Raw genomic sequence first — 22,798 nt, forward strand, 5'->3', positions numbered from 1 at the left:
GGCACATGTTCAATTTTTCTTTTTGCATTTTACGGAAATGGTCAAATATCACTTTTGGTCTCTCTACTAGGCCTAAAATTAATCTTTATACTTGAATTTCTACAATAATTTAGTTCTATTTTTTTTATAATATTTAGTCTAAATAGTTAATATTATTAACTACTCGATAAAAAATTTTATGTGAATTTTTAAAATAAAATACTATTCTAACAAAAAATTTTATTTTGACATGATGAGTTGAAATAAGCCCTTTTAAAAATTCACGCTACCAAAATTATTAACGTGCTAATTATTTGGATTAACTAATGACATGATTTTTCCTTTTTTAGTTATTATAAGATAATGGTAAAATTGTAGTTTTAATTTCTTTATTATGCTCACATATGATATTTAATATTTATGGTTTAATTTTACATAATTTAGTCCTTTACTTTTAAAATGCCATTTATTAGTCCAAATAATTTATATACTTATATGTGATAGTTATCTTATTATTTTACTATCATATCCATTGTACGTTGACAAGTGTTTAAGAATAAAAAAAAAAGTTATTTGTTATTGAAAAGCTAAAGGTGATTACTTTATAAACGTCTTGGCAAAAAAAAAAAAAGACTATGAATGTGGCAAAGTGGCAAAAAAAAATTATCTATCAAATTTGTTAGAGTTGTGTGACTCGAATCCCATTTGATCCGGCCTGAAAAGTTCGAGATGCAACTCACATGTTAAAAAAATAAAATAGAGAGGCAAAATTGGAGATCTGTTGATACGGACCTTGCCGCATAAGTTGAATTCATATAAAACTATAATTCGTCTATTAGACATGTTGTTTAACCTTTGAAAACTGCGCATAGCCACAAACCTCTTGTATTGTTGCTTTTCAACATTAGTGAATTTCTCCTCCTCTACCCGTGGTTTTTTTTCCGATAAGGATTTTTCACGTAAAATCTGCGTGTTCTTATTTTTTTTTTCTTATTGATTTGTGATCATTCCTACTATGTATAACAAAATTCACGTCCATTGCAATTTTATGATATTAATAATTGGAGATGAATTTTAAATTTAAAAATAAGGAGATTAAATTCTTAAAATAAATATATAAAAATAAAAAATATTTTAACTTTTAAAATATATTTTAATTGAAAACAAATAGCCCAACGCAACCATACTGTTGGTTATAAAAAGGGTTGTCAAGTTTATTGGCATGTGAATATAAGGTTGGGATTCATCCATCGTTCAATATATATCAATTATTAAAAGATTGTCTCATCATGTGTACCTTAGTCAATCATTAGATTTTCTTGCGCATTAGAAAATGCTTTTGCACTTCAATTCATATTATTTTATCTTACAGTATAGCATCATATTTTCATAATTTGAATCGATTTCTTAGAAATGATATCTAATTAAACCAACCAAATGCATAATTTAACTGTGTTATTTAGAACACTTGTGTACCCAATAAAAAGTTACAAACTTTTTACAAAAACAATTACAAGGACAAACCCTTTCCACAAGAGGGGAAAAAAAAAGACAAGCTAAAACATCTAGGAGATTCTTGCCTCCTGATTGCATGCATGAATCAAGTTGAAGGACATTGACGTAACCTTGAGAAGCTTAATTGCTTTAAATCTATTGAATTATATACATGTGCCTAGTGGCAAGCAGAGGCGCCTTCGTGCAGCACCGCGAGTAAATGACCTCCAATGGATAACAGCTCTTAACTTCAACCACCTAGCTTTGGGCCACACATCTCTGCTCTCTCCCATGCTTCTCTGGTTATTGACATCAAAGTTTGTAGAAGACGATTCGGATGCTGCCGGGGTTGAAACAGATCCACTGGCATATCCCCATGCTGGAGTAGTTGAAATCCAAATTGGCATTTCAGCTTCAGAATTATCCTCTGTAGCAAAATGGTCATCTGACAAAAATGACAAACTGTTCTCTCCATTGGAATGGAAGATCCCCCCCATTCTGAAGCTGTTTCTTAGCGTTGGATTAAAAGCTTGAATTGCAAGCTCATCCTGTGGTAAACAATCCTGTAACTGATTTGTATCTTCCATTTCATAGACATAGGATGTTGAGGATTGGTTGAGATTACCATGTGGTGTATCTGGTTTATCTGCTTACATACAATGAATTCGATCAAGAAGACTTTATGTTATAGCCTGCACTATGTACTTCGGAACGACGACTATACATGTCTGTACTAGAAAATTCTTGTACCTTCGTTTTCAACTGAGAGTTCAGGTTGTTGCAGAAGTAAATTTGGGATGCAAAGTGGCTCAGGCAAAAAATTTGTCAAGGGCATCAAGGGTCTGATAGTTGCTCGCTGATCAACCGAAACTAGGTCCCCAACATTCTTGTAAGCTTGTCTCTTTGCATCTTCCACCAGAAGCTGAAAATTAAGCAGAGAAAACATTCAATCTTAAGTCATATGGAACATATCCGAGGTGAAGTATGGTAAATGATTTGCAATGATTGACTGTCCATGGATATGACACACTAACCTTTTGTGAAAAGGTCATATTTTCCACTGGCTGGTAATTCTGGCCATCAAATGTAGCTGCCTCAACTCTGTAAATGGAGTTTAATAGGAGTCCAACGCTTTGTGCGGTTCCATAGTAGGAATACCACTCATCATCATCAAGAACACAAGATAAAGCATGTTCTATGATTGTGTCCCATACCCTATTTGAGATCCCACAACCAAGTATCTGCAGTAATTAATGTCACAACACAGATTGGTTCAGCAGAATGAAAAAAAAAAAAAAGGTGCATCAACACCTATATTATTCCTAACTCTTCGTTTCCCTAAATTGTCGGTGCTAATAATATATTTTTCAGATATATGTATTTGTATCTGCGATCATCTCAAGTCAAGTAACATAGACCATGACAATAACATGTATGCTTGAAGTTTTGTGATTGAAATTAAGAATTATTCGCTTACATGGCGCAGTGCAGATGAATCAATAATATGCAACCGCAGGAAGTCCTTGACAGTGAAAATATTATTAGAGGTTAGCCGTTTATTGAAGGTACCATCTTTGGCTATCCTTTCCAGACGCCATACTTCATCATGCAGGAAGGGAGGGTAGTGCTTCTTGTATACTGCATAGATATATATATATTCCAATGATAAGTTCTACAAAAGAGATTATAGAAGCTTAAGTTTAAAAGAACCTTTGAACTATGAACTTACACTCCCCACGATGATCTTTCACTATGAATGCTTCACTTGTAGCCTCCCTGATTTTCGATTCACCAGAAATTCTTTGCACAATTCGGGCTCCTAATCTAAACTTTCGACTTCTTATCCAGCTAGAATTGTCAGTGAAAATCACATTATCAACATTCCCCACACCATCAACCAGGGTGATACTCACATCCCCAGTCACCAGTGGCCTTTTACCTTGTCTTTCACGAAGAACACTGGCATTGAATTCATTTTCCGTCCAATCTTGTCGCTCATCAGCACCAAACTCACTATTAAGGACTACAATCTCAATCTTAATAGAAGACAAGGAACCAGATGAGACCATTGTTTCCGTCATTGCATCAACTAGGATAATCTTAATGGTATTGCCATCCTCGGCTTCAACCTTGCTACCCGTAAATATGGTAGAGGGTAGTTTATTAACAAAACGCAACTGCAAGCTTCTTCCTCTCGATGCCTCAATCTGATTAAGCGAGGACCTAAAAAACCAGTAAATAAGAGACCAATGTTAGACTGTTAATAGAGAAAATAAAGCAAGATTTCAGAAAAAAAACTTGTAAGGAGACATGGATGATATATTAGTATATCAGAATATATTTCAGGTGCAGAGCTTTAGAAACGGTCAAAATAATTCTAGTGTTGGATCCTAGGCAACAAAATACAAGCAATGCAAAGCTGAAGTTAATTCAGAGGATCTTGGAGATGATGAATGGATCTATCAAAGAGACAAATCTGTCAACATACGATCCATGAAAGTAGGTCCAATATAGCTTACCTTGAAGATGGATGAAAAGAGGATAGAATTGCTTTTTCCGCTTCTTCCCTTACCTAATCACAAATGATATGTACAAGATTTAAAATAGAGGTATAACTAAAAAAGGAACTTTGTACTAAGAATTTCAGGCAACTCAATCCAAGTTTCAAGTTAAAGAAACACATGCAGCTGATAAATCCATTGATCAATATCATGTATGCCCTGTTATTTTTATAAGTTTTGAAATGATTTGCAGAGATTTGCCCTTTCACGATTAAAAGTAGTGCTAGTTTCTTTGTAGAAGTTTATGAACAAGATCTATATGCTTAAAGCATTTCAGCAAATTGAGAATTCATATGTTTTTCCAAAAGATGAAAGAGGAAGGGAAATCAGAACTTAACAAATTCAGTTTTTGGTCATTTTCTCAAAATCGCAAGACAATAGAGTCCGAGTAACATAGAGGATGGCTTAAAACATCTCAGGTTGAGTCAGAAGGTTAGTTGCTAATACAAAGTCAAATGATCTATTAATTGAACTTGAATCAATATGTATATATGTACTAGTTAGGTCCTCAAAGAAATAATGACTAACCCATGATCTCAGCATTGGTTCCAGGTTGAGCACAATTCTATTCAGGGAAAGCCCTCCAAATCCCATTATGCTTCTAACAGCGCTGCACAAGAACAAGAACAAGAAAACCCAATTCAGACACATGCAAAACATTAATTAGCTTAGAACACAAAAGAAGCAAACTCATCTCATTTCATGCACAAATAAACCAACTCACTTCTCAAGGGTAGCCCTTCTTTTGGGCTCAGGAACCATAGATTCACACCTCTCATCAGCTTCATCAGGTGCAGGCCTCTTACTTGGAAACATCATGGGAAAAATGAAAGTTGGAACTTGACAGTGATTTAATGAAGGTAAAAACCCAAACACTTTGAGAGCATAAAATTCAAACCCCAGTAGCCAAAACCTTCTCCAGGTGTCCCCTTTATAGATATGCTTAGCAGTAAATAGATTGCTTTAGTTGACTAATAACTAGAACTAAACTCAGTCATAGAAGATACCTGGAAACTCATTAAAGAACATCACTAATCCCAAAACACGAAATGCAACTAAAGTCAATAAAATATTGTAATTAAAACATTTGAAGCAATAAGAAAAACCCAAAAAGAAAAGAGCTAGCAACTGAAAATTTATTAAAATATGCTTGTATAACTACTGTTTATATATAAATATATATATATAGTACAACTGCTTGAATTGTTGTACACATCACTGGACTTTAAAAACCAGACAAGTAAACTTGAAAAACTGGATTTTCGAAGGGTACAATGAACTGGAAAATGAACAAACGCGTGATGATCATTGAATAGTTCATAAAATGGCAAAAAATAGTACAATGAAAACGAGTAATCCAAGAAAACAGTTTTTTTTTTTTCTTAATTGTAGTTCTTCGGACAAGAAACTTATGACAAAAAAAACACGGTGGATTAAAACGCGTGCATGGAGGAGAAAACTTTTTGGTTTTTCTACAAATAGCGCGTTGTGTTGGGATTGAGATTTTTTAGATTTGAAAACGTCACTGTCTTCTTAAACTAAATAATTGTTTTTCTGACAAAGATTCAATAACTGCCATGATTATTCCTAGTTTTGTCTCTTCAGTAAAGCTCAAAACCTCCATTCTTTCTCTTTTGCTTTGCATATATAATTATAAATATATTTTTGCATTGTCCCTAAGTAACAAGTAAAATTCCGACTGTTCAGATATTTGGGATAATATTAGCCTCGGCAAACTTTATTTGGAAATAACGAGCTTTTTCCCCCGACTAATATGAATTTTTAATTACTAAAGATGAATGCTTTATATTTTTTTTAAAAATAAAATTAATTATCCAAGTAAATCTAAAAAATTCAATTCAAGGAGTTTTTTTTACAGCTCTTTATTTGGGTTTTCTCCCAAATTCTGTCTGTTTTCCTACTTTGTACTCAAATTTTGTTTTGTCTTCGATTAGTACTTAAACTATTATTTCAATTTTTTTTGTAATGATGTTAAAAAAATTGATCATGGCACATCTAACCAATTACAATGCGCCACATGATAATTAAATTTATTTAAAATAAAAATATTTAAATTAAATTAAATTAAAAACATATTTCATTTTAACTCACCCTTGACCATCATTGATTGGCATTGACCACAGTTGACCTCCATTGCCCATCCACATGGCACAATTAGAACGTGCCACGTGTCCTTTTTTAATATTATACATATTATATTGATTAAAAATATAAAAAAATCATATATAATATTAAATAATTCAAATTTTTTTTAAAATTATAAAACTCTAAAATATATAAAATAAAATTTGAAAAGTTAAAATAATATATAATTTTTTTATAAATATTAAAAAAAGTATTTAAATTTTTAAAAATTGCAAAAAGAAAACTTAAATCTTCAAAATATATATTCTAGAAAAAATTTTAAATTTTTTGAATTTAGATATATTGTTTTGAATTTTCAGAATTTTTTTAAATTCAAATTTATGAAAAAAATTTCTAGAATATATATTTTCTAAATTTAAGGTTTTTTAATATTTTTAATTTTAAATCATTTATATTTTTAAATTTTTATATATTATTTTGACCTTTTAAAATTTATATTTATATATTTTAGAATTTTATAAATTCTTTAAACTTTATAAAAAAATTTGGATTATTTATATATTATATATAATTTTTTACATATTTAATCAATATAATATGTATAATATTAAAAAAAACAAATAATGAGGACACATGGCGTGTTCTAATAGCGCCAAGTGGATGGTCAACAACTGATCAATAGTGAGTCAAAGTCAAAGGTGTTTCTTTAATTTAAATTTAATGCTTTTATTTTTTTTTAAAAATTAATTGTCATGTTGCACATTATGATTGACGTAATGTGACGATTGTTTTTTTAACACTGTTACAAAGAAAAGGTTAAATCGAATAACGAAATGATAGTTTAAGTACCAATCTAAAATAATAATAATAAAAACGCAGGTATCAAAGCGGAAACAAACATAGTTCAAAGGCTAAATTGAGCATTAAGTTTTTCTTTTCTTTTCTTTTTTGAAAATTCTTAATGAAATATTCCAAAACTTTGTTTCTAAAAATAAAAATAAAACCTAAACTCTAATTGTTTTCTTTTCTTTTTTAACAAATTGCATGAGTTTGTTAAACCAATAACTTTCAAATAATATAAAATTAATTAAGAATATTATCTAACTTCACTAGACAATGACTAATTATTTGATTCAATTTCTTAAGCAAGCATTTATTATTATCGATATAAAGATTTAAGCGTTCATAGTATTGGAACATTTTCAAATATCTATAGTGTTCCAATAACTATAAATGAATGAGTGTAATTAATCAAAAGATAGATCTTTTGAAATGCTAAATCATGTGAAATTAATGTAATGAAGAAATTATCATAAATGATATTGTTTCAATCATGGGAGTTCAAACTATAGAGCTAGGAATTTGTGAAATAAAATGTCAGTTTGAGGTGTCGAAGCTTATGCATAGGGACACTTTCCAATGAGAGGATAATGTTCTAAAAGTAATCACATAAAATGAGAGTATAGTGTTTTTCTTACCCTAAATCAGATATCTCTCTACCTTTATACAAAAGTTATTCCAAGCATCTCAATTGCATGGGAGTGCGTAGAGATGTCTAAGGCGTAATTGCTTATTGTTGATAATTGTTAGGGCAGGTGGCCTTGCTTGACAGAGACGGCATTGTCGTTTATACCTTGTTCCTACTTTTTTGATACCTCGTCAAACTTTATTATTGATCTCGATAGGATTTGCTGAGGTTGCTCTTTGTGACACCTTTCTATTTTTCTCTTGTGCGTTGATCCCTTTTTGCGAACTTTATCCTTTATTTTCTAAACTCATACTATATGGTATAACAATATGTTTCCAAGTCTAAGAATAGTTATAAAGTGACTAGTTGAAGACTTAGAAATATAGTTTTGCTTAAACATTAAGGCTGCCTAAGGTTATGGAAGAGCATTTCACTAATGATCTTGCTTTATCTATTCAAGGCAAAGGGAATGGTGTGACAAGATTGCTTTTTGACAAGGTTTACTATTGACAAAACTCCATTTGGAAAGCATTAGCGAACTGCGGTATCAAGGAATTTTAAATGATTTCCTCCAACCTTTGATTGTTTGGACTAATTATCCCCTTAAAGATTTGGATTGATGATTCCATGAAGGTTTTGAATTAAAGATCCCTTGAGATAATCAATTTAAGGATCCCTTGATGGATTTGAATTAATAATCCCTTAAAGGATTTGAATCAAGAATCCCCTGATGGATTTGAGTTAATGATATTGTTGGAGAGAATTCTAGAAATGGTGAAGGGAAGAAACATTCAATATAGAATGAATTTTTATTTTATTTTGGTTCACTCATAATATATCTTTTATCTCTACAATGGTTTCATCACTTACAACCTTTTCTATAGTTGTTGAAAGTAACTATTAGTTCCTATACATACATTTTTAATGTGACTCTTGATCTACTACATTCATGCATGTTAATTAAATGACTACTAGATTCCCTAGATTCATCTATCTTAGTTACTTTGCTTAAATACAATTTAATTTTATCAAATTACTCAACATACTCCCATTTAATGTGATGTTCTTTGACTCCCAATGCTTTTCTTTCTTTTTGAAGTAGCAAAGGAGCTTCCTTTCTTTCAAGGTATGTTTTTTTTTTGGTTTCCTTTTCCTTTTTTTAGTGTGAGAGGGTGTAAATAAGTTTGGATCTACTTTCGTTTGTTGTCGACTGAGTCTTAGCTCGATTGGCATCGACATTGTTACTAGTGAAAAAGGACGTGAGTTTGAGTGTATTGAAGCGCATTATCCTCCTATTGAAGGGTTGAGGAGGGGTTATGATAAGAGCATATATGATAAGAACCTATAATAAGATTATGTTAAAAATATATATAATTTCCTTTTTTAGCTCTTAACAAACTGCCCATCTTATGTTTTATGCTAATTTTTTTCTTTTTCTTTTTCCTTTTTACGTTACTATAAAAAGGAGTACATAATTAACGGTTGAAATTTGAAACAAAGGGATGTTTGCTACTAAAAATTCTCAATGGACTATTGTTCATATTATATTTTAAGAGCAACACTCATAAAATTCATTAAAAAAGTAAACAATTTAACAAATAAAAAGTATTGGTCATTTTACTTAACTATTGTTGAGGTATGCTTATATAAAGAATAGATATTCAATCATTCACATTCATTATTATGTAGTGTGATTGAACGAATATTTGATGTCTTGAAAAAATGGGTCATTATCGGGATATTCCAAGTTATAGTTTCAAAAGCAAATAATGATTGTTGTTGCTATAATGGCGATTCACAATTTTATTCAAAAGCATGCAAGGTTAAATGATGCGATTTTATGTAATATGAAAATAATGGCGGGACATATGATAATATTATTAACTCGAAGAGGACATATGATAATATTATTAACTCGGAAGATGTACATGATGGAGAAAGTGATGATGGTGATGAATCAAACAATTTAGGTGGTAATGAAATAGAATTAGTAGGGATGTCATAGCTTGTAGTTTAATGATTCAATTTAAATTGCAAACACTAATGTATTATTTGTAATATTTATATTGGGTATACAATTATTTTGGGAAAATTTAAAGTATATGTCATTTTTGAAAAATATCTAGGGTTTTGGGCTGATTTTTTTTATATGTAGGGTATACAATGTCGCCAACACAACTGATCCTCAACTAAGTCGGCCTGCTTCTTTCAAGTTTAAGAGTTGTAGTAGTCACCTTAAATGTACCAGATTTCGAGATTTATTAGGCATTAGAAGACCCCTGATTAACCTCAAGGTGAATGCTCAGGTATATTATTCTCTTTCAATGGCACTCGTGGAGTTGTCGATATAATTGAAAATTTCTTCCAACCTTTTCATCTCTATTTGGCTACTAAAAAACTTGTCCGGCGCCTTGTCTAATAGTTGCTCGTAAATTGTGCTCCAATCGCCAACGCCTACTGCCCCTGTAACGATTGACCAATCCACTAGTAAACCAAGTTATAAAGCTATATCCTCAAGTGTAATTTTACATTCACCGTACAGAAGATAGAATGTGTATGTCTTGGGTCAAGCGCTAATAAGTGCGGGATTCAATTTAGTCCCCCCAAGCATATGAGACACGTGCAAGAATCCCGCCTCTTGCAAGTGTTGTTCAATAACACGCGGTGCCTTCGCAATTAAATTGTATATGTACATCTCTAAAATCTAACCTTTAGCATGACTGTATAAACATAAAAATTTATAAAATTAATAATGTTAACAACTTATAATGAACTTAATTAAAATTTAAAATTTTAATATTATTTTTTACCATTTGCAATTAGACGTAAAAAATGTGTTTGTCATCCAAATGAATAAGCGGAATTGTCATTATAAAAATAATTAAAAACAAAGAAATTAAGAAATATAAAATTAAAACAACAAGATTTTGAGAGAAGTTGAATGAAAAATTGAGAACTAAAAAGTTCAGAGAATTGAGAGAATGAGGAGAATGAGATTGGAATGCAAATAGAAGAAAATGGTTTGGGTTTATATAGCAAATAAACTAGCTGTTGGGAAAATTTTTGATGTTGGACTTTTTTTACCATTGGGGAAAAGTTATCATTGGGCCTTACATGACGCATTTTCTGTTTCTCTCCAAAATTGATTTATTTTCCTAAATATCAAAAAAATTAGCCTAAAGTCCTAAATGTTTTTTAAAAATCGACATATATATCAAATCTACTCCAATTATTTTCCTTTTTGAAATTTAATTCAAATATATAGCATATTTAAATTTGTGATGTTTATGTTTGATTGTAAGTTTAATATCTAATATTATTTATATTCAAATTAAAGTTTACAAACATTTCAAACTAGTTGTTTAAAACATATTTAAAATTTATATTTTATGTATCAAAATATTAATAATGAGTCTAATAAATTATTTTATGTATTTTATTATAATTTAAGTTGATATATTTCATATATCATTGTAAATACATTAATAATGGATGTCTATGACCCCTTTAAACCCTTATTAAAGTGGTGAGATAAAACTCTCTGGTTTGTTTATGACCATGAGATGTTTCAATGAAGTAATTAAGAAAGTTTAATTTGCATTTATTTAATTGAATGCAAATGAGCTTATAAATAAATCATTTGTAAGTGAAAGTTTAATATATGAAAATTCTTCTATATTTTCATCTACCTTTTACTTATTACTATTGTTCTCTTAATTTTCTATAAAACATTATCGACATAATCTTGCTTAGAAGTAAAATTCTTATCTATTAAAGATCGACTTATCCTCCATGAATTTTCATTTAATGCTTTAGACACAAGATGCAAAAAATTTTACAGGGAGTTTTTATTTAACGTTTCATATTAGATTCTTTTTTAAAGTCTTGAATAATTATGATAATTTTGTTTATTTTATTTTATTTCTATATTTTAAGGAGGTAAAAGATTTTATCTCAATATAGATTTTGATCAAAAGTAATTTTATGGCAAAATTTATGGATTGATTGTTGTACTATTGAAACTTATATATGTTTATCACTTCACATGCTTATATGTACCTAGATTGTTGTTCATAAAATTTTTCCTTAATATATGTTATTTGATAATTGCTTGGTGATTATGTTTGAATGATGATAGATTAATTTTAATGTTATAAATTGATAGATTTGTAAATAACGATCCATAATTTTATCGATCATTTTATTAATCAATGCCTAAGGTTCATCATAATATGTGACTTGCATCAGTTCTTAGTCATCATTAAACTTTTTTTTGTTTATTTGATGGTTTCAATTTGAATAGATGTGTATATATATATAAGGTTGGGGTGTATCAATATCATATAAGTTACTTTGAAATTTTGCTATTGATGAATTTTGATTGGATTTAAAGTATTCTACTAGAGCTTTATTTTCTTACTTCTTGATAAAATCATCAAGACTTAAGGTCAAGGTATATCAACTTATTAGATCTCTATATTTACGTGTTTTTTCTTAACAATAGCATCTTTAAATATTAAATTAGCTTGATATATGATTTAAATATTTGAGATGGTATTTCTTATTAAGTTTTGATTCTATGGGCTACTTATTATTTTAAGCATATTATTTGTTTATCAAAATGAATATTGATTGACTTATTTATGTTGCTATAATAGGTTCTATGATTAAATAATATATTTGACTAAAACATATTTAGTATGCAAATTTGTATTGATAAACTAATGAATTTTATTATTCATATTTGATTTAGTTCAAATATAAATTACGTTCCTCCAATATCCCTTCTTAATTTGGTTATACAATTTCAAATTTTTCAATACTAACACATGCGTAGTTCTAAAGACAGTTTTGAGCAATATCTAAATTGATTTTTGGTTGATTCTAATATAGAATTTCAAGTTTAGTCGCAATCATTTTTATTTTTGAATTATTTTGGTTGGAAACATTTTCATAAATTTAAAATGAAATTTATTATATTAATTTGGCCATTGGCATTTCTATGGATCTCGTTTGTATTAATCGATTGTTGTTTGATAAGAAGCATAAAAGAAAAACTCGTGTGGTTTAATTTTGTAAATGACTTATATTTTTCCTACTATATAGCCCTACTTGTTACTTTTATAGAGTCATTAAAGATAGTTCATACGCTTTATATTATTCCATTTGTTAATTATTTAGAAAAATGATATGATCAATTATAAACGAAAAGGTTTTAGTGGATATGAAATGTATTATTTTGAAGTAAATTTCATGCCTGTCTATAATGGTTTATGATTTTTTTTTCTAGCACTAGCATTATATCAGGTTTGATATTTTAGATGTCAGTTTTTTCCATACATTTGGTTTACAATAAACTCCATGCATGACTTGATTATTTCTTTCTAGTTAATTGATGATGCAAAACTCTTGTGAAAATGATTTTAAAAAATATTATGAATTGATCGCGTGCATTCTTAGGGCTAAACAAAATAATGAGTCATTAATTCCACTGGTTCTGCTCCATTCCCCAAAGTGAATGTAGCAATACATAACAAATAGAAAATGGAACCTATTGTCATTATTGGAAAATAAACAAGAAGATGAATGATTCGAAATGTTGTTAAATGTTCATTCTTAGAATAGAAAGATCAATGATTTATATTAATTAATCATTCCTTAAAGTGGATGATATATATATATGATCTTATTGGTAAGAAATATGATATATGCTTACATTAGTGTACAAATTATTTTTGCACATTCCTTGAAGTGAATGTCTACAATAAATATTTTATAATCACTTTTGATCATTAAAGTCGATTTGGTCATTTAAAGATTTTGGCATATTCCCTGTAGTGAATATTGTATATAATAGTTTGCAAATTATATTTCTTTTATTGAGTTAATGACATTATGGACTTCACATTGATTTAGATATTTCCAAAAGTAAATGTCACAATATTGCTTATATGTGGATACAAAGTAAAAGGAATGATAATAAAACTATCAATTGTCAAAATTTATATTGACATTATTAGTACAATTGAAAAGCGTGTTAAAGTAAACCAAAAGTTTTCTCATACAAATACATTTACTAGGCGTGACCAGTTAGACCATCCTGGATCATATATGATGCAAAAATTAACTGATAATTCATATGGACATTCATTAAAGAACCAGAAGTTTCTTTAAATTAAAAAATTCTCACGTGTTCCTTGTTCTCAATGATAATTGATTATTAAAAAATCACTAGCTAAAGTTGAGATTTAATGTCTTACATTTTTTAAATAAATATGGGACCATTCATCCACCATGTGGATGATTTTGATATTATATGGTTTTGGTAGATACATCTACAAAATAATCGCATGTGTTATCAACTCACAACCTATCGTTTGCAAGATTGCTTGTTTAAATGATTAATTTCATATTATACAATTAAAACAATTCATCTTGTGCAATTAAAACAATTCATCTTGCTAATGCTAGTGAGTTTATGTCCCAAACTTTCAATAATTATTGTATGTTAATTGGGATAAAAGTTGAACATCCTATAGCTCATGTTTACACATAAAGCGGTTTAGTTGAATCGTTTATCAAGCACCTCCAACTAATAGCTAGGTTATTACTTATAAGAAAAAAACCCTCTATTACAGCTTGGGGATATGTTATTTTGCATGCAACAACACTTGTGACATCAGTCCAACAAGTTATAATAAATACTCCCTATTACAATTGGCTTTTGGTTAAGAGCCAAATATTTCCCATCTTAGAATTTTTGGATGTGCAGTATATATTCCAATTGCTCCACCATAACGCACAAAGATGGGCCATCATAAGAGGTTGGGAATATATATTGATATGAGTCTCATTATATTATTAAATATTTTTGAGCTATTAATTCGAGATTTAGTTATGACATGAGTTGTCAATTATTATGAGATAATTTTCCCAACATTAGAGGGAGAAAATAAAAAGTTGGATGAATAAAGTACTTGAAATGAATTATCATTGTTTAAGATCCTCTTACAAAGCAATGTGAACCAAAAGTTCAGCAGATAATTCATTTTACAAATCAACTGTCAGATTCATTTATTAACCTAAAGAGAATTACAAAATCTCACATACCAGCTGAAAATGTTTCAATACGAATTGATGTCCTAATAGGGAAAACTGTTAGTGTAAAAGAAAGTAATCCACGCCTGAAGCATGGAAGACCAGTTGGTTCCAAAGATAAAAATCCTCGTAAAAAGAAAGGAGAAAATATTCAAGATGGTCATATTGTGGAGGCAAGTTCCCAAGAAGAGACCAAATATATAACTAATCCAAAAACCCCAAACGAGGTTCGAGTACCTGAAAATAGTGATAACAAATCAAAAAAAATGGAACTGAAAAATATAGTTATCAACAATAATTTTGCTTATAATGTTGCTATTGAGTAGCAAAAGGAAATGAGGATCCTGAGCCTAAATCTATCGAGGAATGAGAAATAGAAAAAATTGGCCAGAATGGAAAGACGCAATTCAAACGAATTGAATTCATTTTCTAAATGTGAGGTTTTTGGACCTATAGTTCAAACACCTAGAGATGTAAAGTCGATAGGATATAAATGATATTTGTGCGAAAACGAAATGAGAAAAATGAAGTTGTAAGATATAAAGCACGACTTGTTGCATAAGGATTTTTGTAAAAGCCTAACATTAATTATGAAGAGACATATTCTCCTATGGTGGATGCAATCATGTTTAGATACCTTATTAGTCTGGTAGTACGTGAAAAACTTGACACGCGTCTAATGGATGTTGTTGCAGCCTATTTGTATGGTACACTTGATAGTGAAATTGATATGAAAATCCCTGAATGATTTAAAATCCCATTAGGATATAAAGTTTCTCGGGAAAATTACTCGATCAAATTAAAGAAAAGTTTATATAGATTAAAATAATCTAGACATATGTGGTACAACCGTCTTAATGAATATTTGGTAAAAGAATGTTATAAAAATGATCCAATTTGTCCATTTGTTTTCATAAATAGGTTTGGATCAAATTTTGTGATAATTGTTATTTATGTTGATGATCTAAATATTATTGGAACTCCTGAAGAGCTTCAAAATGCAGTAAATTATTTAAAGATCTTGAAAAAACAAAGTTTTGTTTGGCTTGTAGATTAAGCATTTAAAAGACGGAATTAATGTCTATCAGTCAACTTATACGGAAAATATTTCAAAGAAATTTTACATGGATAAAGCACATCCATTGAGTACCCCGATGGTTGTACGATTGTTAGATGTAAATAAAGATCAATTTTGTCCTTGCGAGAATGATGAAGAGTTTCTTGGTCCTGAAGTATCATATCTAAGTGTCATAAGGGCATTGATGTATCTTACAAAACAACACAAGACCTAATATAGCTTTCACTGTAAACTTGTTAGTAAGATTTAGTTCTTCTCCAACACGTACATATTGTAATGGAATTAAAATTTTATTTAGATATCTTAGATAGGCCATTGATATGGGGTTATTTTATTCAAATGGTTCAAAATCCCTATTAGTAGGTTGTGCTAATGCTGAATATTTATCGAATCCACATAAAGGTCGATCTCAAAAGGGATATTTATTTACATTTGGAGGTACTATCATATAATGGCATTCAACAAAGCAGACATTAGTTGTCATCTCTTCAAATCATGCAGAAATAATGCAAAAGGTAAGTTAAGAGTGTTTGGCTAAGGTTATTGATCCAACATATCCAAAAGATATGTAATTTTCCTTTACAAGAGAAAATGTCAACTATCTTATACGAAGATAATGCATCCTTTATAGCTCAATTGAAGGGTGATTACATAAAAAATGACAGAACGAAACATATTTCACCAGAATTATTCTTCACTCATGATATTGAGAAGAAAGGTAATATAGAAGTTCAACAAATTCGTTCTAGTTTGAAAGACTAGTATACAGGATTGAAAGCATCGACTCAAATATGTAATGTGATGTTGCCATTAGGGAGAGTCTAAAACATGCTATACTTTTTTCCTTTAACCAAGGTTTTGTCTCATTGGGTTTTTCTGGTAAAAGTTTTTAACGAAGCGGCTTGTAATATGAGATTATGTACTCTTTTTCCTTTATTATGTTTTTATCTCATAGGGTTTTTCTTAATAAAGATTTAATTAGGCACATTTTTATTCAAAAGACATCCAAGGGGGAGTGTTGTAAATACATTAATAATGGATGTCCATAACCCCTTTAAACCCTTATTAAAGTGATAAGATAAAACTCTCTGGTTTATTTATGACCATGAGATGTTTCAATGAAGTAATTAAGAAGGCTAATTTTACATTTATTTAATTGAATGCAAATGAGCTTATAAATAAATCACCTTGAGAGTGAAATTTAATATATGAAAATTCTCCTGTATTTTTCATCCACCTTTTACTTATTACTAGTGTTCTCTTAATTTTTCTATAAAAATATAATAATATTAATGAATTTTAATATTATTTACATGTGTATTTTATACTTTACAATATCATGTTTAAAATAAGATTATCTTCTTAAAAGTACTTTTTGATAGAAATGCTAAATACTAAAATCTCAACAATACCTTTTACAAGCACTTTTCAAAAGTAACGTAACCTAGCCTTTAATTAATATAAAGTTATATACCAATCAAAATTTAAGTTTAGCTTTATAAATAATATTCGAAGTTAAACATATTCAATCAAGTAGCATCTAAGAAAAATTAATGTTAAATTAATAAGTTAGAAATATATGGAAAAAAATGCGGCATTAAAACAATGGTTCTTTAGATATGCAATATTGAATCATATTTGAAGGGCAATTAGCAATAGAGAGTGAACGAAATGATGAGGTAACGTAATATTATGATTTTTTATAATTCTTATAAGTTAAGTTGCTTATACTGTGTGAAACAAATTCTTAGAACCGTTTTTTAATCATTTCTTTATTTATTTTTGAAAAGAAGGTCAAATTTAAATGATTATTTTTGAATGTGTTTATTAATTTAGTTTATATTTATCATGAACTATTGTTTTAATTGTTGCATATTGCTTTATCTATTTTTTTATTTTTTCAAATTAATAATTAGGCATACAAACTCTTAGATTGTCACCAAATTAAAATGTTGTTGACTTCAAATAAATATTATACTTTACTTGGTTATGTATATTATTTAAAAGTTAAAAACTATAATTAAAAATATTATATTTAAATAGTGATAAGAGAAATGAATGTATTGATTTGGGGTGTTTTGAGTCATTCCATAAGATAGGACCCAAGGCTCATTCCTTCTCTTTTCGGCAACATTGCTCATTGGGTTGTTTAAACAGAATCATAATAAGAAGGGCAAAAAAAAAAAAAAAAAGGAAAAGTCCATGGCCAACACTCTCTTCGCTGCCATTGACATGGGCACCAATGCCTTCAAGCTTCTCATAGTTCAAGCTCATCTCCCAGGCAAATTTATCCCTCTTTTAACCGTCAGAGAGCATGTCGTTTTAGGCCGCGATTCGCCTTCTTCCACCATCTCCACCCATTCCCAAAACCTCTCTATCAAATCCCTTCAGAATTTCAATAAGCTTATTCAAACCCATAATGTTCCCCTACTCCACACTCGCTGCGTCGCCACATCTGCTGTCCGCGAAGCCCAAAACAAGGCCGAATTCATTCACTCAATCTCTGAAACCACCGGGTTCAAAGTTGATGTTTTATCAGGCGAAGAGGAAGCCCGATTCTCTTATCTGGGCGCTCTCCAATTTTTTCCGGTTTTTGAGAATTTGGTTTTGAACATCGATATCGGAGGTGGGTCAACTGAGTTTGCTATTGGGTTGCGTGGAAAGGTCGAATTTTGTTTGTCTTTAAAGCTTGGCCACGTTACTTTGACTCAACAGAATTTCGGGGATGAAGAAGCTGAAAGAGCTTCGAATATGAGGGAGTATATTAGGAATGTCATTAAGGAATCTGGGTTAATTGACAAGGTTAAAAACATTGGGTTTGAAATAGCTTTGGGGTCATCAGGGACGATAAGAGCCATTGAGAAAGCAGTTTTCAAAGGGTATGCATTAGATTTTGCTGATACCGAAGCTTTGCTTAGTGAATGTAAAAGGGATTGGAAGTTTAGTATAGAGGAATTAAAGAGTGTTGTTGAGAGGTTATGTAAGGGAGGAGAAGGACAAAACGTAAGGAGAGATGGGTTTTTTAAGAGAAGATCAGAGTCCATTGTTGCTGGTGGGATTTTGTTGGATGAGATATTTGATCTGCTTGGGATTAAAGAAATGTTGGTTTCTGGTTATGGATTGAGAGAAGGTTTGATAGCTGATAGTTTAGCTAAGGTCTTTGATGATGGTTATGATTTGAATGCCAACGCTCGGTTTCGGTCCATTTTACGGCTTGCTACAAGGTTTAATAGCAAAAGGATAACCACTTCTGCTGCTGAAATTGCTAGCATTGCAAGGGTGATTTCCGTTTCTTTCTTTTAGACTTTTGATTGTAATTACACATGATTTGAGGATAATCGAAGCACTGCTCATCACACTCGGCTTCTCAAACACACGCATACATGAGAATTTTATTGACCTGCATTTTTACCTACTAAATATTTAACTAAATTACATTTTTTTAATTATAAGAGTTTGTAATTACTAACTAATACGTACACTTTCATCTTCTTTCTTGAAGGACTGTTGCAATTTTCTGGAACAATACTTGCTATTAAAATTTGGTTTCAAAGTTAAGAAGCAAAGGTTGATGAATTAGGGATTGAATATTTTGCCTTTTGTTTTTCTTACAAAAAGAGAGAAAAAACAAATCATCTCATTTTCATTGTATGTAACTTCATATTTCCAGGAGATTTTTGAAGGCTTAAGAAAATACAAGGAGCTTGATAACGATGGAATTAACCTTACTGTTGATTTAGATGAAAAAGATCTGGAAAATCTTGAGGCTGCATGTTTACTTCACAATATAGGGCTCTCCACTGGTAAAAAGGGTTACCATAAGAAGTCATATCACATTATCATGGTGAGTTTGCTTTTCTATTTGCACTAATTGCCATAATCAGGCACAAACCTTATCTATCAATTGCTATAAGCAAAAAGGTCAAATTCTTTGAGCTTTTTAGAACCAAAAATGCTTATGTTGCTCGGCAAAATTCAAAAAAGAAAAAGTAACTTGATGGCATCAATACTCAGCTAGGAGTTTATATTTTAAAAGTCTTCGAATTTCTTGCAATGCATAAATTAGAGTTGATTCATTCTATTCTTCACTTGTTGACATGATTTATCTATAGAATGGAAATCATCTTCGTGGTTATAGTGCTGAGGAGGTCAAGGTACGCTATCTGCCTATAAATCTTGTTTGCTTCCTAATAAGGATGTCTAATCATGTTCTCAATTCTGATCACCTGCTAGTGTGATTGCAGTTAATAGCTCTTCTTACAAGACACCATAGGAAGAAATTACCCAAGTTGGATGATGCTTCTTTTAATGAGTTAGAAGAGGTATCTTATTCTATATGCTTGGTGATCATTGTTCTTTTGGTTTTGAGGGAGTTCGATATGATCTTTCATGTTCTATTTCAGGCAAAGCAGAAATTCAAAGTTCTTTGTGCAATTATACGTTTATCTGTTGTGTTACATCGGAATGGATACATAAACTACAGAGAAATGGATTTCTCACATTCTCATGAAGGTTTCAAGCTGGTAATGTCTAGAAATATGATGTGGAAATTAAATATGTTCTGTTTCACTCTCTGCAGTTCATGTAGCATTTTTCTTTGCTAACAATGGAAAGTAATGTCTATAGTTGAGTCTTTTCTATGTCTTACAAAACTCTGATGCATCATGTTCTAATCGTAGTAACACATCATACTAATTATGCATATAGCAATATGTTTTTCTAAGTCCTGTTCCCATTGAACTATGGAAGGTAAATATATCAGTTTCTCTTATTTTGAGATTTGAAGATTACAAGGATGGTTAATTCCATATTATTTAATGTTTCCACTGGGATGGAAAAATTAGTTATAAGTTCCCTAAAACTGTAAACTACTTGAAAAATGTGCTCAGTGTGTTTAGATCCAATGCCAGATATCTGGACAATCTTCATTGCATTGGTACTACAGGATCAGGTTTTCGTTTTACGATTCTAGGAGCCCTATAAGAGTAGGAGTAGGAGTAGGAGCAGGAGCTCTTATTATCTTACCCTGATGATCGAATCTGAATTTTCAAAAGGGAAAGAAGATCGAGTACCACCATGTTGGGTGTGTGTGTTGGACATTTGGAGAGTAGAGGAATCTGATTTTGACATGTTTTTAGCCTTGCTGCTGGCACCCGTTGCTTTTATTTCTTGATTTCACCGTCTTTATTATATTAATGCCAAGTAAAAGGTGAAATCAATATAGCTTGTATGCTTCTTAAATATGTTTGGGATGCCGGAAATTAACATTAACTTTTTTGTTATATTAGTTCCATGTTTCTTAAATATGGTTTTTTTACAGGTTATTGGGGAAGAAAGGGGTCTGAATCATCAGCCAGTTGTCGAGCAATGTGTGACTGATAAATTTGCAGTAGAACTAACACATGAATTAGATTATTTTAAAAAGGCAAGTCGTATAAAGTTCTGCATATTTCATTAATATGTTCGCAGACAGAAGCAACTGATATTGGTTAATCTTCCTTGTTCAGGTGTTGAAGCAAGAATTGTCTGTTGAACTTAAAGCACCGCCATTCTGTTCAAACGAATCATCAAAAGGAAGTTACTAATTAAAGAGCTGCTGTTTGTTCATGATTGAGACCGAGTCCTAAAGCAGTTCAAATCGGACTCTCTGAAATGAAGAATACACTTGCTATGTTCTGAGGGGTAATCCAAATATCTATAAATCTATGAAGCATGGATACGGACACACAGCAATTTTTAAAAACTGAGGACACGGATACGGCAGGATACAGCAATAAAAGATATTAAAAATATTTTTATATATATTTTATGTGAAAATACTTTATGTAAATGAAAATATTGATATTTTTCATTAATATATAATCAATTTTTTTCTATTAAACTCTCTTGTCATTACATAAAATATGACAAAATATAGTAATACATTTTCCAAGTTCATTAGACAAAACATGTCATATCAAATCTAAATTTGAAGTTCAACCTATATTTCTAAGAAGGCTTATACAAAAACAAACAAAAAGAGAGCAATTTTCTAGTGTAATTTATAGCTTTATTGGCAAAAATTACCATCTCCATATCCGGTTCATCAAGATATAAACTAGCAACTTCAAGAACTCTAGCTCCTTCAAATGAGTTAAATACATTACCTCCAATATCCCACTTCTTGTTCTTTCCTTTACAATGAAGAGTATTTCTTGAAAGCAATCGAAGATTAGTATGCACAAACGCTGAGGATTAATATTGCTTCTCTTCATGAAATGGATAAACGAATATGTACACCAATTCCTCTTACAACAAGATGTTGAAGAAGATTGTCCAAGAAATTTCAAAGCTAAGTTTTGGAACAAAGGTATTGAAACCCCATGAACTAACCAAGTCATCTATCTTGTAGTGAATAAAATGAACCCAAAAATCTAATGCTCCCGAAAATCTTACAAACTCTTGGAAAGTCATCTTCCATTCTTCGGTAGAAGGAAAATACATATTAAGCACTTTTTCTTTTCCTCTAAGATTTTTACATATTTATGTGGAGGAAGGCGATTTGAAATCTCATTAAGCCAATCACTATAATTATACCAATGTAAACAAATAAATTTAAAATTTTTTGAATAAAAATAAGCATAAATGGAATTTATGTTATCTAAATTTACCTTGGATTTAAAGAATAAGCCATACAATAAAGTGGTGTACTACTCTTAGTCCATCGATCAATAAGAATATCATATACTACTTTATAAAAGATTGATCTCTCGTCTCCTTTCTTTCCTTCATGCCTATAAATGTTTGTCTTCATTTTTTTCAATCATTTCATCCCACATCTCATAAACTAAGTGAAGAGTAGGCCTATTTGTGTCCATAATTCGAAGCATATCATATATAGCTCTCGTAAAAGAAAGGATATAATCAACATTATCACATCAAAGGTCATCCAAAATTTTTTCATTCACCAAAGAGGCTCTGGGAACATCATCTTCTCTATAAGTAGATCATTCATTACTAATAACCATATTTTGG

The 22,798-nt window shown here is 30.3% G+C and overlaps 2 protein-coding genes across 2 annotated transcripts; one reads left to right on the plus strand and one right to left on the minus strand.

Moving 5' to 3' along the window:
* Nucleotides 1-1,417: 1,417 nt before the first annotated feature.
* On the minus strand, nt 1,418-5,398 carry LOC105784083 (hypothetical protein). The gene is made up of 8 exons (XM_012609874.2): nt 4,759-5,398; nt 4,563-4,644; nt 3,993-4,045; nt 3,203-3,696; nt 2,951-3,111; nt 2,508-2,714; nt 2,224-2,395; nt 1,418-2,119 (listed from the first exon to the last, which is right to left on the minus strand). Exons 1-8 carry the CDS (start codon nt 4,851-4,853, stop codon nt 1,638-1,640), a joined length of 1,746 nt encoding a protein of 581 aa, XP_012465328.1. The 5' UTR covers nt 4,854-5,398; the 3' UTR covers nt 1,418-1,637.
* A 12,057-nt stretch (nt 5,399-17,455) lies between these two features.
* Nucleotides 17,456-21,665, plus strand: LOC105783858 (uncharacterized). The gene is made up of 8 exons (XM_012609543.2): nt 17,456-17,463; nt 17,884-19,063; nt 19,455-19,628; nt 19,897-19,938; nt 20,029-20,106; nt 20,188-20,307; nt 21,105-21,209; nt 21,292-21,665. The coding sequence occupies exons 1-8, from the start codon at nt 17,456-17,458 to the stop codon at nt 21,367-21,369; spliced, it is 1,785 nt and encodes a 594-aa protein (XP_012464997.2). The 3' UTR covers nt 21,370-21,665.
* The last annotated feature ends 1,133 nt before the right edge of the window (nt 21,666-22,798 follow it).

Source organism: Gossypium raimondii, chromosome 13, assembly GCF_025698545.1.
Source record: "Gossypium raimondii isolate GPD5lz chromosome 13, ASM2569854v1, whole genome shotgun sequence".
NCBI classification, from domain to species: domain Eukaryota; kingdom Viridiplantae; phylum Streptophyta; class Magnoliopsida; order Malvales; family Malvaceae; genus Gossypium; species Gossypium raimondii.